The sequence below is a fragment of the Coenobita brevimanus genome, chromosome 42 (genome assembly GCF_032717465.1).
Source record: "Coenobita brevimanus isolate Jiangsu-jjx chromosome 42, ASM3271746v2, whole genome shotgun sequence".
In the NCBI taxonomy this organism is placed as follows: domain Eukaryota; kingdom Metazoa; phylum Arthropoda; class Malacostraca; order Decapoda; family Coenobitidae; genus Coenobita; species Coenobita brevimanus.
The window spans coordinates 4,747,094-4,761,372 of record NC_136995.1 but is presented as its reverse complement, the minus strand read 5'-3'; the positions used below and the strand labels follow the sequence as shown (position 1 = coordinate 4,761,372).

At 45.5% G+C, this 14,279-nt stretch overlaps 1 protein-coding gene across 1 annotated transcript in view; it reads right to left on the bottom strand.

The window, feature by feature from the left end:
- Hsepi (D-glucuronyl C5-epimerase) overlaps positions 1–14,279 on the bottom strand; it is a 208,722-nt gene that overhangs the window by 50,287 nt on the left and 144,156 nt on the right. The window contains exon 7 of the mRNA XM_080270673.1: positions 13,765–13,886. Within this exon, the coding sequence (XP_080126799.1) occupies positions 13,765–13,886 (122 nt within the window). The remainder of the gene's footprint in view (positions 1–13,764; positions 13,887–14,279) is intronic.

The following is a 14,279-nucleotide window of genomic DNA, read 5'->3' as shown; positions in this document are numbered from 1 at the left end:
GGTATTGTTGGTGGTAACCTTCCAGTGCCTTCATAATCGCCGAAGAATTTGCCTCACTGTTGGCGCTAACATCTTGCTTGATGAGATGACGTAGCCTTACACCCATGTCGATGATTTCCTTTATGTTGGCTATGCTGAGTCCCCCACGACTCCCAGCATCACCACCGATGTTCTCCTCACCACTCTCACTCCTGTCCTCCTCTGCCACATTCTCCTCCTCTAGGATGTCGGCTGCAGTAACAGGGGGTGGCTGAATCATGTCACGAATGTCGTACTCCGTTGTGTCAGCAAAGCCAGTCCCAGGAATTTGCCGTGCCTCTTCCACTGCTGCCTGAATCTCTACCTGCACAGACTGTGGCTCACCTGCCACATTCCCACGTTGGTCCTCAGGTAGCCCCTCCAAAATATTTCGCCAAGCGTGATGAATTGTTTTCTGTGTCACATCATCCCAGCATTGCACCATTAAGTCCACAGCTTGCTTAATATTGTACTTTTTCCAGTAAAGAAACACTTTTCTGTCATGTTCACTATCACCTTGCACTTCATCATCATCATCATCATCATCACCATCACTGTCCACTAGGTGCTGGATAAGCTGGGCGTCCTTGGTAGCTTCCCTCATTATCCTGAATTGCCGTCGTGAGTAGGCAGACTTGACCACAGATATTACCTCCTGGTCCAGGGGCTGAATCAATGATGTCGTGTTGGGTGGCAAGAATTCAACTCTGACGTTAGGGTCTGCATCCCTCAGTAGAGGTGAATGTCCTGGGGCATTATCCAGCAGCAACAGAATGTTGAAGCGGATGTTGTTTTGGGCGCAATGCTTCTTGACCTGGGGAATGAACGCCTCCTTCATCCAATCTTGCGACAGCTTTGCCAACATGTACCCCTTCTTTGAAGACATCCAGTGCATATTCAGGTTGCTCATATCCTGTCGCTTGTAGGCCCGTGGACGTTTAGCACAATGAATAACTGTTGGTTTAAGGCGGCATGTTCCTGACGCATTCATTGCAAACAAGAGGGTGAACCGTGCCTTCATCGCCTTCCTTCCTCGTACGTGGGCAGAGTTGGCTGTGATGAATGTCCGCCTGGGCATAGTTTTCCAAAAGAAGTTCGTCTCATCCACGTTGAATATTTGGTCAGGTGTATATTGGCCCTCCTCAATCACGTGCTTTAAAAAGTCGGGATACTCCTTAGCCGCTGCCATGTCCGCACTTGCTGCCTCACCACTGATTTTCTTGTTCTTGATCCGTTGCCGTTTCATAAATTGATCCACCCATCCCTTGGAGGCCACAAACAATGGTGGTTGTGCAATAGCCAGCTTCCTTGCAACCTCAACATATATCTCCCTGGCTGTGTCCATGACCTCACGCGTCTCCACCGCCTGGTTCCTCCGTGCCTGCCGATCAAGATACCTGGCCAGCAACTGTTCTGCCTTAAGGAGCACCTGATTACGACTCCACAAGGCGTTGCTGGCTCCCTCTGACGATGCCAATTCCATGTGCTTCCTTATGTGCTCTCGTTTCTGGTAGATTCCTCGGACCGTGGACTCGTTGATACCAAATTTCTTCCCCACGCTGCACTTGCTCTCACCACCGTCGATCAGCCGCACAATTTCCAGTTTCTGAGCATAAGGCAGGTTCTTCTTCTTCCTCACTTGCCGTCCTGGGTTAGCCGCGTTACGTGCACCAATGGTAGGAGGGTTGGATGGGGTATTGGTGGCCATTGTGGTTGAACAATAGGTCTTCACGGCTATAGCTGCTGTCGACTGGTAACGCGGACTCTCTCTGAACCTTGGCGGGAAGGATGGGTAGCTGTAACCATGTCTTGGGCCAATCAGCACTCGGGTAGCCTGTGACGTCGCACCAATCACGGCGCGAGTATACGCATGGGCGGAGCCCGCGCGATTTGAATGTTTCTGGCTGACCATCGTCCGCGATAGTAGTATTTGAGGTCGCGATAAAGGTAATCGTGTTGCATTTCACCTGTCCGTGATAGCCATGAAACGCGATAGCAAAACCCGTGATAGCCAAGGGTTGACTGTACACTAGTTTTTTACTTATATGAGTTATAAAATCCCCGAGAAAATTAGTTATTAAAGTATTAATTAATCAATAATAAGTATATTTATAGAATGACAGGAAATCGGAAAGTTTTGATGGTGAATTGACTTCGTGGTGAATTGTCTTGGAACCGTGTGTTTGGGGTGAGTCAACTGTTCTTACAATAAAGAAGGCAGAACGTGAGAACGTAGCATACGGGAGGCAGTGAGGGCTAGTGCACCAGACTGTGCTGAAGTGTCTCCACCTACGCCTGTGAACTGGCTCGGAACCGTATGTTTGGGGTGAATGAGTCAACTGTTTGGACAATACAGAAGGCAGAATGTAGCATATGGGATAATGAGAGGCAGTGAGGGCTTGTGCAACAGACTGCTGAAGTGTCTTCACCTACGCCTGTGCTTGTCAGGTTTCAGTGTTAAATTTCTTACATTTTTGCTGTTTTTCATACTTTATGCTAGTTTATAAGGTGTATGTAGTGCATAAACAGTATTATTCAGATGTAATATACTAAGTAGACATGTGTAATTATGTGCACACAAGGGCAGAACATATACGCGAATTTACCACATATGCGAAGGGTCTGGGAATGTAACCCTCGCGTGAATTAAGGGCTTACCTGTATAATTAGTGAAGAATAGATACTAGCTTTACGATTTGGTAATGAAAGTTAAAAATGGTAATGAAAACTGAGAAGTTTGGTAATGTAACCGTTGAGATCTGGCAACTCTGTTACTCCGCCATCATCAACAGTCAAGAGAAGTCCTTAACCTTTTTGGTATGAATGGTAGGTCATATATTTGCAATGGATGTTCCAGTGATGTTCCTGATCTTTTTAATGGTAAGAATTTCCTCAAGGACCTAGGGAACAAAATAAAAGAAATTGAGAAGGAAATGACCATCATGAAGGAGAAAATAGAAAACCGGAAGCCAAAACAGACTACCAAGAAAATGAGGAATTCAAGGAGGCTGTACAGAAACAGATATGTGAGTACCATCAGGATGAGAGAAAGACTTCAGGAGGCCTAACCTGATCCTGTCAGGGATGCCTGAATCAACAGCTACAGATCCCTGTGATAAATTTAATGATGACATCTTTCTCAAAGATATAGTCAAGGATCTTGGTGTTGCTGGGGAAGTGGAGGTTAAGACAATGGTAAGATTAAACCATCGTGCTCAACAACAGACCGCAACAGAAACAACTCAGGTAAGACCTAGACTTCTCAAAGTAGTACTAAGAGAAGAGGAAATGAAGTGGAAAATCTTAAAAGGAGAGCAAAAAGTTAAAGGAAATGGCTAGACCTGATAGGATGAACATGAGAATAATGCCAGACCATACTTACAAGGAAAGACAAATGCATGCAAAGCTAGTCAAAGCGAGGGATAAAAAAAACAAAATATTGATGAGACTGGGGAACACAAGGAAGAAGTGGATCGTAGTGAGCGGAAGGCTGAAACTAGTTGCAGCGGGAGAGCAAAATGTGGGACCTACAATAGCTTCCCCACTGCCGAGTCTGAACACATCCCTGCCGGGATCACCCCAGCTTCAGTTTCCTCCTCACTTAGTACAAGACCAATAGATGAACTCAGCTGTATGTATACAAATGTTGATGGCATTAATACCACCAACAAGCGTGATCTCCTAGGATTAGCTATTGTTAAGGAAAAACCACAAATCATATTCATTACAGAGACTAAGTTGAGTTCAATGGAATCATCTGCCTTGTACCTCAATTGCCATTCATACATAGTGTACAGGAAAGACAGAGTAGCCAGAACTGGTGGAAGCGTCGCCATTCTAGTGAGGAATGATGTGCCTTCATCAGAATGTACATACACTGTTCAAGAAAACATTGAGGCTGTAACGTGTGAAGTGAACATTGGAGGTAACACAATACTTCTGGGATGTATGTACAGGCCACCAAACTCTACAGAGGAATACAATTGTGGTCTCAGGCAGACTCTACTTGAATTGTGCAATATTAGAGTAAAACAGGTATTAATATGTGGAGACTTTAATTTTAAGGACATAGACTGGGAAAATTACTACATAGAAGGAGGACCACAGAGCGAACAGCCTTCCTCCATCAGCACGTAGCAGAGTTCACTAGAGCTCAAGGTAGCGATACCCCATCTTTGTTAGATCTCATCCTTACCAAAAACGAACTAGAAGTAAGTGACATAGAGTACAAAGCTCCAATTGGAGCCAGTGATCACTGTGTACTAGTCTTTAAGATGGCTGTGGATGGTGCTTTACAGTGTGATAATGTTAGTAATAAGAGACTTTACCACAAAGGTGACTACGTGAGGGCGAAGGCAATGCTCAGTGATGTGGACTGGAATGAACTTATGGACAAAAGCGTCGAGGAGATCTGGAAAGGTTTCTTGGATGAGTACAGTCAGGTAGTCAAAGTCTGCGTCCCAGCGCAGCCAACTACATGGAGTGTAACAAAAAGCAGACCCAAACAGATGACTCAGAGAGCACTGAGCAAAATAAAACAGAAAGAAGCAGCCTGGATAAGATACCACCAGAGGAGAACCACAGCAAGGCACAGAGCTTACTGCAGAGTTAAGAATGAGTCAACCCGAGCGGTGAGAGAAGCTGTGTACCAGTTTGAGAAGACCCTTGCACAGGAAGTGAAAGAAAAACCACATGCCTTCTTTGCCTACGCTCGAAGTAAGACAAGAATAAAGGAATCCATGTCTAGGCTCAAACAACCTGATGGGACTTTAACAAATTCCACTCAAGAAGCATGTGAGTTACTGAACAAGGAGTTCCAGAAGGTTTTCACCAAAGAGATGAACACCCCAATTCCAAGGACGCAGCACGAATTCGAAGGCGAAGAGTTAAGTAGATGCGAGTTCACAGTGGATGATACAAGAAAACTACTAGAAGGCCTTCGAGAAAACTCCGCACCCAGACTAGATGGAGTTCACCCGAAAGAGTTGAAGGAATGTGCATCCAAGCTGGCTTTCCCTCTCTGGTTGTTGTTTAGGAAGACCCTCACTGATAGAAGAATACCCGAGGATTGGTGAAAAGCGAACGTCACCCCAATTTTCAAGAAGGGAGATAAGTCAGACCCTCTCAACTACCGGCCAGTAAGCCTAACTTCTGTACCATGTAAGGTTATGGAGAAACTGCTAAAACAGAAAATGGTCGATCACTTGGAAAATAACGATCTTATAAATAAGTCCCAACATGGATTCAGAACAGGGAGGTCCTGCCTGACACAATTATTGGAGTTCTTTGAAGAGCTAGAGGATGCACTTGACAAGGGGGTTGGTGTGGACATCGTATATTTAGATTGCAGGAAAGCCTTCGACACTGTCCCCCACCTTCGCTTACTCAACAAACTAAGAGCAATGGCAATCACTGGTGATATTTTAGCCTGGATTGAGAACTTTCAAGAGTAGGAGGGTCCAATAAGTTGTCATCAAGGACTCACACTCAGAGTGGCAAAGGGTCTGGAGTAGAGTACCCCAAGGGAGTGCGCTCGGGTCGATACTCTTCCTGGTGTACATAAATGACCTTATGGACTCGGTACGGTCAAGCAATAAGCTCTTTGCAGATGATGCCAAGCTCTACAGAAGAATCAGAAACCCAGCAGATGGAGAGATTCTTCAGGAGGACATCACCAGACTACAGGAGTGAAGCAGAAAATGGCTTCTAAATTTCAGTGAGGAGAAGTGCAAGGTCATGCATCTTGGGAGAGGAAATCCAGAGTACTGGTACCATATGGGTGACACTCCACTAACCACCACAGAGGAGGAGAAGGATCTAGGTGTATACATTACCCTCAACCTGAAGCCAACAGTACATGTTGCCCAGGCAGCAGCCAATGCAAACTCCATGGTGGGACTCTTAAGAAAAACTTACACATTCCTGGATGCAGAGATGTTTCTCCCATTGCACAAATCTTTGATCAGGCCCCGGATGGAATACAGTGTCCAAGCATGGTCACCATACACTCGGTGAGATATTAACATGCTCGAACAAGTACAACGGAGAGCCACTAAACTAGTCCCTGAGCCATCCGAACTGTTCTATGGGGAAAGGCTGGCCCGTCTTGGCCTCACCACACTGGAGGAAAAGAGGATATGTGGTGACATGATTCAGACATACAAGGTACTCCACAGTATTGATGCAGTTAAAGATGGAAATTTTCTTCAACTTGCATCAAGAGACAACCAACCAAACACCAGAGGACACAGCCTAAGCTAGCCAAACTCAGGCACAGAACCACACGGAGGACAAAATTTTTTAATGCAAGAGTAGTGAACCATTGGAATAGTCTCCCGGATGAAGTAGTCACCAGATAGAGTGTGAATGCTTTTAAAAATTTGTATGACAAGTATGTTGAGACTGTAAAACAGAGAAGAGGCACCTTTTATGAGCAGTGACTCCTATGCCTCTTAACTATCACTAAAGGTAAGCAATCACTAAAGGTAAGCAGTCATAGACTAACTCCGATCGAGAGCAGATGCTCATAGCAGTGCAAACCACAGGTGCTGGTTTTTTGTCAATAAACAGTGAATAAACTGCAATACCTCACCACTAGAACACACGGGAGTTTACAGTGTTGTGCAGTGTTAAGAAATTAGAATTTAGAGTGCAGAGGATTAACTGTGTCCTGCAAACTGGCGGTTCAAACCAGTCCAGGAGCCAGGGACTTGTTGTAAGTACCCAGAATGTTTAATATTGTATAAACTCACCTCTAAAACCTCATTTTATGGTTCTTTTGCATTTATTTCAGTCTTTTATGTCCCTTATTTGTTTGATCTGGGCCTTAAATAGGTGCAATGCATGTCCAGGGGGAGTTGTATAGGTGTTTTTCTGAGTTAGGGTCCATAAGTACAAGTCCAGGAGGCTGGGGCCCAATATCCAGACAGGATCACTATCCGGACATGCCTTTGGCTCTATTACATCGGATATTGGAGGGAATACTGTACAGTCATTACTCGTTTTATGATGATTTGGTTTACGATAATTCGTTACAATGATAAAAGAAAAGTACCATCCCATAATTCGATTTACAATAAACTTCCAGCTATAATGATTTTGCCATCGGAAAGCGCCAGGCCCACACAAGGTGACCGTCACTTGTCTCAGGCAAGATGGCGGCCCCGGCGTGCAGCGCATTGTTAAGATTCATGTCCTGCCACCCCTTCAAAGCCCTGTCTTTTCAACTTGTTCATGTGTGCCCCCGTTATCGTCACCTCTCAGCCAAACATCGTACTACAGTACTGTGGATTTGTGTGCCCAGTGGTAAGGTCAGTGCCAGCGTAGGCCCCAGTGCTATGCTCGGTGCAGGTATGGGTCCCAGTGCTAAGGTTGGTGCAGGTATGGGCTGGATCCCCTCCCCCTAATCTGTTCCTGTCTGACTCAGAGGCTGACCACTAGTGCCTGTAAGAACAAGCTGTCCCCCAGCCTTGGGGGGCACGACTTGGGCCAACACAGGAAGGAATGAAGGTGGGTTGTCATTTATGGTTCAGTCTTGGGTAGGTGACTTTGGGAAGTTGAGTTGACGTAACCCCCCTTTTATAATGGGTTTCAATCTCCTGATTTACGATAAAATCGGTATACGATAAGGTATGACCTGACGTAACCCCATCGTAAAACGAGTAATGACTATTGGTATTAGAAGGGATATTTTCACGAAATGTCAAGTTTTCAGGTAAGTCAGTAAAGTCTGCATTATGCAATTCAAATCCTTAAATTGTTCCCTGCCTCAGCTAGGATTTGAACCTGGGATTTTTTTTTTTTTTTTTTTTTTTTTTACTCTGGGCATAGGCTTCACAGCCTGCTCTCAAGACCCAGTAGTCCTCCTACATACGATACATCTCTCTGCATGTCACCACTTCGGTGCTAACACCCACCGTCCATATTGAATACATGGTAGGGCTGTCTCATACAGGACTGGTGTATTGGTAATAGCGGGGGTACTTTTTATGACATGTCGGCGGGTCATCTGGTAGATCAGGAAAGTCTGCTATTATGAAATTCAAATCCTTAAACTGTTCCCTGCCCCAGCCGGGATTCGAACCTGGGTCCATCAGGACTGCAGGCCACCTCTCAACCAATTCAGCCAATGCCTCTCCCAAAAATACATTTGCTGAAGTCAGCTTAATCTTATTTTAGAACTTTCCAAAATGTATTCATCTAGTTGTAGTACCGTATACAGAATTTAAGGTAACCTCATGTTCTCCTGTCTCCATATCTACTTTTATTCACTCTAGTTTTAAGCACAATCATGTTATCTGGTTGCACCACCTCCCCTTCAAAACTGTCTAAGTATCTATACTTGTATATGGAAAACTGGGCATTTTCATATCAATGTCTACTCTTTCAATTTAAATTTGTTCTCTTGTCTTTTCATAGATGCATGGTGGAGAGAATGATAGAGTGCTTGGGTCAGAATGCGCCGTGGCTTACATGCTACAGTTTGGGTCCAAGGGACGACCAGTAATTTTACTACCATGTAGACATTGCCTGAGGTGTAGTTCAGTTTCCAGCCCATAACCCGTCACGTCCTGAGCTATTTTGCACCTCCGACAGCCCCCAATCCCGAGCTATTTTGGAAAAAAAAATTTTTGGCTAAAACTTCCGCTTTTGTTGAGAAACAAAGGAAAATCATCAAGAAAGGGCTTACCGTGGTCAATAAGTGGTCGGAACAGGTGAGGTCCCCTGCGCCAGGTATCGTATTCTATCACTGACGTGTGAGTCGCTCACGTTTTCTATGGTAGGTAAATTTGGGAGAAACCACAAACAACACCTCTACATTTATTGAATTTGAACTAATAAACAATAAGAATAACAATATAATGGTTTTCAATGACATATATATGAAAAATAAGCATTGTACCTTCGCGTGAGCATAGCGAGTTGGATCAAAGTGGTAACATGCTATGTGCTGTTTCTTGTTTCAGTCAACATATCATTTTTTCTACTCGTGTACTACTGTTTCAATGCCATTTTATCATTTTGTACTGTACGAAAACGTTTTCAGCTGTTTTCATTCATTACCATGACATGTAGCATAACCACAGTGCACATCTGCTTACTAAGCGAACTTGCTATGACTTGTATCTCAACATACCACATTGTTTTATCAATTTCACAATATTATTTTCTTTACATAAAACCTTTCCTCCACCACTGTAAATCTTTTCAATTATTTACATTCATTACGAGGGCATTTAGCGAAATCTATCTATCTATCTATCTATTGCCAGACGCCTCAATCCCGTTTGGGGTGGCCACAAACAAATCGCCTCCACGTCGTCCTGTCCCCCGCCATTTCACTGCCCTGCTCCCAACTCACACCCCCCTCTCTCATATACCTCTCCACCCCATCCCTCCATCTCATCCTCGGCCTCCCCCTCCACCTCACTCACATACACTCTCTTCGTCAGTCTTTCGCCCTCCATCCTCTCCACATGGCCAAACCACCTCAGTGTGTTCCTCATTACACTTCCTATCACATCCACATCCACACCACAATGCTCCTTTATATCCTCATTCGTCAGCCTGTCTCTCCATGTGACTCCACAGGCTCCTCTTAAATAACTCATTTCCACTGCTCTCACTCTTGACTTGTGTCCTTCCAACAATGTCCAAGCTTCACTTCCATACATTAGAGTTGGTATCACAATACTGTCATGTAGTAACTTTTTTACTTCCATGCTCACTTCCCTGTTTCTTATCACTGTTTTCAAAGAACCAGCAACCTTTCTTCCCTGCTGTACCCTTTCAAGCACTTCACCCTCCAAACCTCCATCCTTACTCATCACACTACCCAAGTACTTAAACGTACTCACATTTTCCAATTCCTCACCATCCAACCTCGCTGTACATTCACTGACTTCACCTCTCTCAAAGACCATCACTTTACTCTTCCCTACATTCACCTTTAGATTCTGTTTCTTGCACACTCTCCCAAATTCATCCACCAAGCCTTGCAGCTCCCCTTTGTCTTCACTCAACAACACAGTATCATCTGCAAACAACAGTACAGGGAGTTTCCAAACACTATCCTCTCTCACCAGGGCCACTCCAACATCCACTACCCTACCTTGTACCTCTTTTATTACCCCATCTATGAACAGACTGAACAACCATGGAGACATGACACATCCCCGTTTCAACCCAACCTCCAAAGAGAAAAATTCACATAGTTCACCATCCACACGCTCTGCAGCCTTAGCACCATCATACATACTAGCGCATATTCACGTAGCAAGCACAATCTCTGTGACTCGTGTTTCAACTTCTACCTTATATTTTCATCCCCAATATACTTTCCCACTTACATTACACCCGTTTACACCCTATACTGCACTGTACATATTTACTGGCATTATTTATTCAACTGAGCGTCAGAATATCGCACCAAAATACCCTCGCGATGAATGTTTCGACTAATATAATACTCACACATATACTTACTAATTTTTCACATATATTACACCCCGTTTCCACTTGTAGCCTCCTATTTACATATTTACGGGCCTTATTTATTCCACTGAGCGTCAGGAAATCGCATCTATAAACACTTGCTAGGAATATTTTGACTTAGAATAAATTGCAGCACTTACAAAAACTTTCAACTTATATTACACCCGTTTGCATTTTCCATACAAATATTTACATACTTACGGGCCTTATTTATTCCACTGAGCGTCTGAATATCGCATCAAAATATCCTCGCTAGGTATGTGTCCAAGTAGATCATATTTATACACTTACATACTAATTTTCACTTATATTACACCCGTTTCCACTTTATACAACTATTTACAGATCTACGGGCAAACTGAGCGTCTGTTTATCGCTTTTATTTCTGAGTATAAGCGTCCTATCGCGTTCACCCCATAGCAAAAGTGCATCAAAGTGTGATACTGAAACATGGGGAATACAGAGACCCACATCACACTCCACGCACTCATAGCGGGTGACTTTCCTCTGAGTGGTGGGTCTCACCCGGGAATTGCTACACACGTGACACCTGCGTTGGGGCCTAGGTCTATTTGGCTGGGGAGGGATAGGAGTGGGGAAATGGTGGGCGGATATTCTCAGGGGGGTATGGGCGACAGGGCAGTGCGGGTGCGATGTTGGCGCCTTTCAACCACATACCGGGAAAAAATCTCTCTTGTTAGCTCCCTCACAAACCCTTCAAAGGTTTCCTGAACTCCTGTTGTCATGGCGTGCAGGTGGTGGCAATTCAGAGCAGTTATATCTAGCAAGTGAATGAAAAGCTTCTTATACCACTTCATTGTGGTTCTGGCACACTCGACCGTGGATATCATGGAGTCTGACTGGTCCACCAGGCACATGTTGATGTTTTAATCTAGGACACACTCAGGCTTCCATGTGGCGCCTTTTCTCGCTCCGGTAATCCACGGAATCAGTATGGTGCATCAAGGGGCGGTGAACCGTGGACAAGAGGCTTACTTCTCTATTATGGATTTTGCCTGGAAGAAGACAACCTCATTTCTGTCAAGTTTCCGCCCCACTTTCACCATGTGATGCCGGTTCACCTTGACGGTACCACAGATTCCCGTGTCATGCCTGTGTAGATAACAAGAGAGAAGAGGGCTAGTGTCCAAATTGTCCAGGTAAAGGACGTGACCATGATGTGGTCTTCTATCATTGTCTTTACCACTGCTCCCGACAGTCCAATACTCCGATCTTCTATTATGTCTGTCTGTGCACTGGTGTACAAGACTATGTCTTTGCACATAACCAGTCCTACAGTCACACATAACAAAGATCTTGAACCCAAAACGGTGCCTTTTGCTGGGTATGTACTGCCGAAATGAAATATTGCCTCTCCACAACACGAGACTCTCGTCTATGACGAGGTTTCTATAGGGATAAAATGACGAACGAAATGTTTGCCTCAGGCGATCAAAGACCAACCTAATTCACCTCATCTTATGTGTCATTTGCATTTGCAGGATCATCAGCATCGTAAAAGTGGAGGCGACTTAGAATTTGTTGGAAGCGATTACGGCTCATGACTTGGCCAAATATTGGTGTCAGCATAACAGGGTCCCTTGTCCAGTATGCCGGAATTCTGTTCTTTCGTATAATACCCAACAAAAGGACCAGGACAAAAAATAAAAACATTTCTGAAAGGGAGACTGGGTAATCACATATGACAGAATGCCTGCTCCTTGTGCCCAATCTTTCATTCTCACAGCGCTGGCTGCTAGCAAAACGCTTTGTCTGGTCAACTATCTGCTCCACAAAACCCTCACTGAAAAAAAGGTGGAAAAAATCCAGCCTGGTGGAATCAGGGTGAATTCTGGGAGCAATGCAACCAGCGCGCCCCTGCTCAGTGAAGGGGTGAATGATGGGAGAAAAATCACTCCCATCCTCCCAATTCCATGAAATAAATCCCTTGTCCCCATCGTCACCTTTGTCTGGGTGGGGAGGAGTTGCTGGTGGGGGAGGTTGGGGAGGAGGAGTGCGGAGGGCTTCCGCACTCGCACTCCTCTTCCCTCGGCCTTTACCCTTTCCCTTACCCTTACGGCCTAGTGGAACATTAGGGGGCTGTGGGGATGAAGTCTGGGAATATTGGGGAGCATAAGATGTGCTGGGGAGTGGTTCCTCCCCACCTTCCCCCTGCATGACAACACAACGTGATTCATCACGTACCCTCAGTCCCCCATGTGTTAGGGAATATTGGAGAGCATAAGACGTGCTGGGGAGTGGTTCCTCCCCACCTTCCCCCTCCATCACAACCCCACATGATTCAGGACGCACCCTCACTCGCCCACGTGATACACCCCGCCGCCTCACACCACCACGTGAGAGCGATGACTCACTCCCGCCACACTCACTTTCAATACTCCTCCCTGCACTTTCCCTTTCACTCCCACTCCCTCCACGGCACTTCCTACCTCTCCAAACAAAAGACTAGGCCCATACCTGCTCGTACAACGTGGTGTGCGCTCGGGGCCACGATGAGTGATAACTTCTCGGCCGTACCGCGTGGCAGCACGTCCCACAGCTCCGTCCTTGTCCTCAAAATTGGGCTCCACATCACATTGGGGCTGGCTAGGGGATGTTGCACGTTGTTTTTGTGCCTGCTGCCCTTCTCTAGCAGCATGATAAGTCACATACTGCCGCTTCCTGGGGGAAGGGACCTCCTCGTCACTGCTAGTGGTTTCCTCCTCCTCTGGCTAGACAAAATCTTTGTCGACAACCTCGTCGTCCATTGGGGAATCGCTGTCGCCTGTAAAGGCGTCCAGGGCGGCTTGGATTTCCTTCACGGAGAGACCTCTATGCGCCATGTCTGAGCAGGATCGTTGCTAAAGGGTGAGTGACCAAGCCACGGGTGAACGCGGGTCGCATGGGGTCGCTGAGTGTCCCCACCTGATGGCAGGTAGGGGAAGGTCAAGCGACGATACGTACCGAAAATCAAGCGCAAAATTTGAAAATTGTGCAAATTATGCACCTTGCAATTGCGCGACGTACCAGTACGTCGTCAGGACTGGCAAATGCAAAATGTTGCAACATATCCATACGCCGACAGGACGCCTCAGGCTAAACGTTCTGGACTAATAGTAACCTAGTCTTGAGCCTCTATTTTCTGAAGGAGGCAATTTAGAAGATGGTACATAATAAAATCTCTCTCTCTCTCTCTCTTGTGCATGTGTGTGAGTGCGTGTGCATGTGTGTGTGTGGGGGGTGGGAACTCACCTGGTGTTCTAAACCTGAGTAGTGATGTGTGTGTGGCTGGGTCTGTAGCCCTCCACACCCTGGCCCCTACACCCTCCAGCCCCCACACTCCCTTGTGGCTTCCACCATCTTCCACAACCACCCTGCAAAGACAAAGGTGTTAAGTGTAAATGTACACATACATGTAAATTTCAGAGCTACAGACTTTTTCAAGCCAGCTCCTTAAAGTTACAGATGAATCTCCTAAATCTTGCTCCTCTGAGACTGAGCACACGCTGCGGTTTGAGAATTCCATGTGTTAGAAGTAACTAATCTTATTGTGAAACTTATTTATGAGTCTGTCATTTTGGAAAGTTGTCCCCTTTACCCCCAAACCTACAACAAACTGGTCACCAGCAAACACTTAATATTCTGGAAAAGAACTTAATAAAGAAAAGTTAATGAAACTGAACAATATTGTAAGATTCTTACTAGACTCTGACTGACAACACTGCTTGAACAGACAGGGAAGGGAGGAGGGGTTCTAAGGCTTGAGG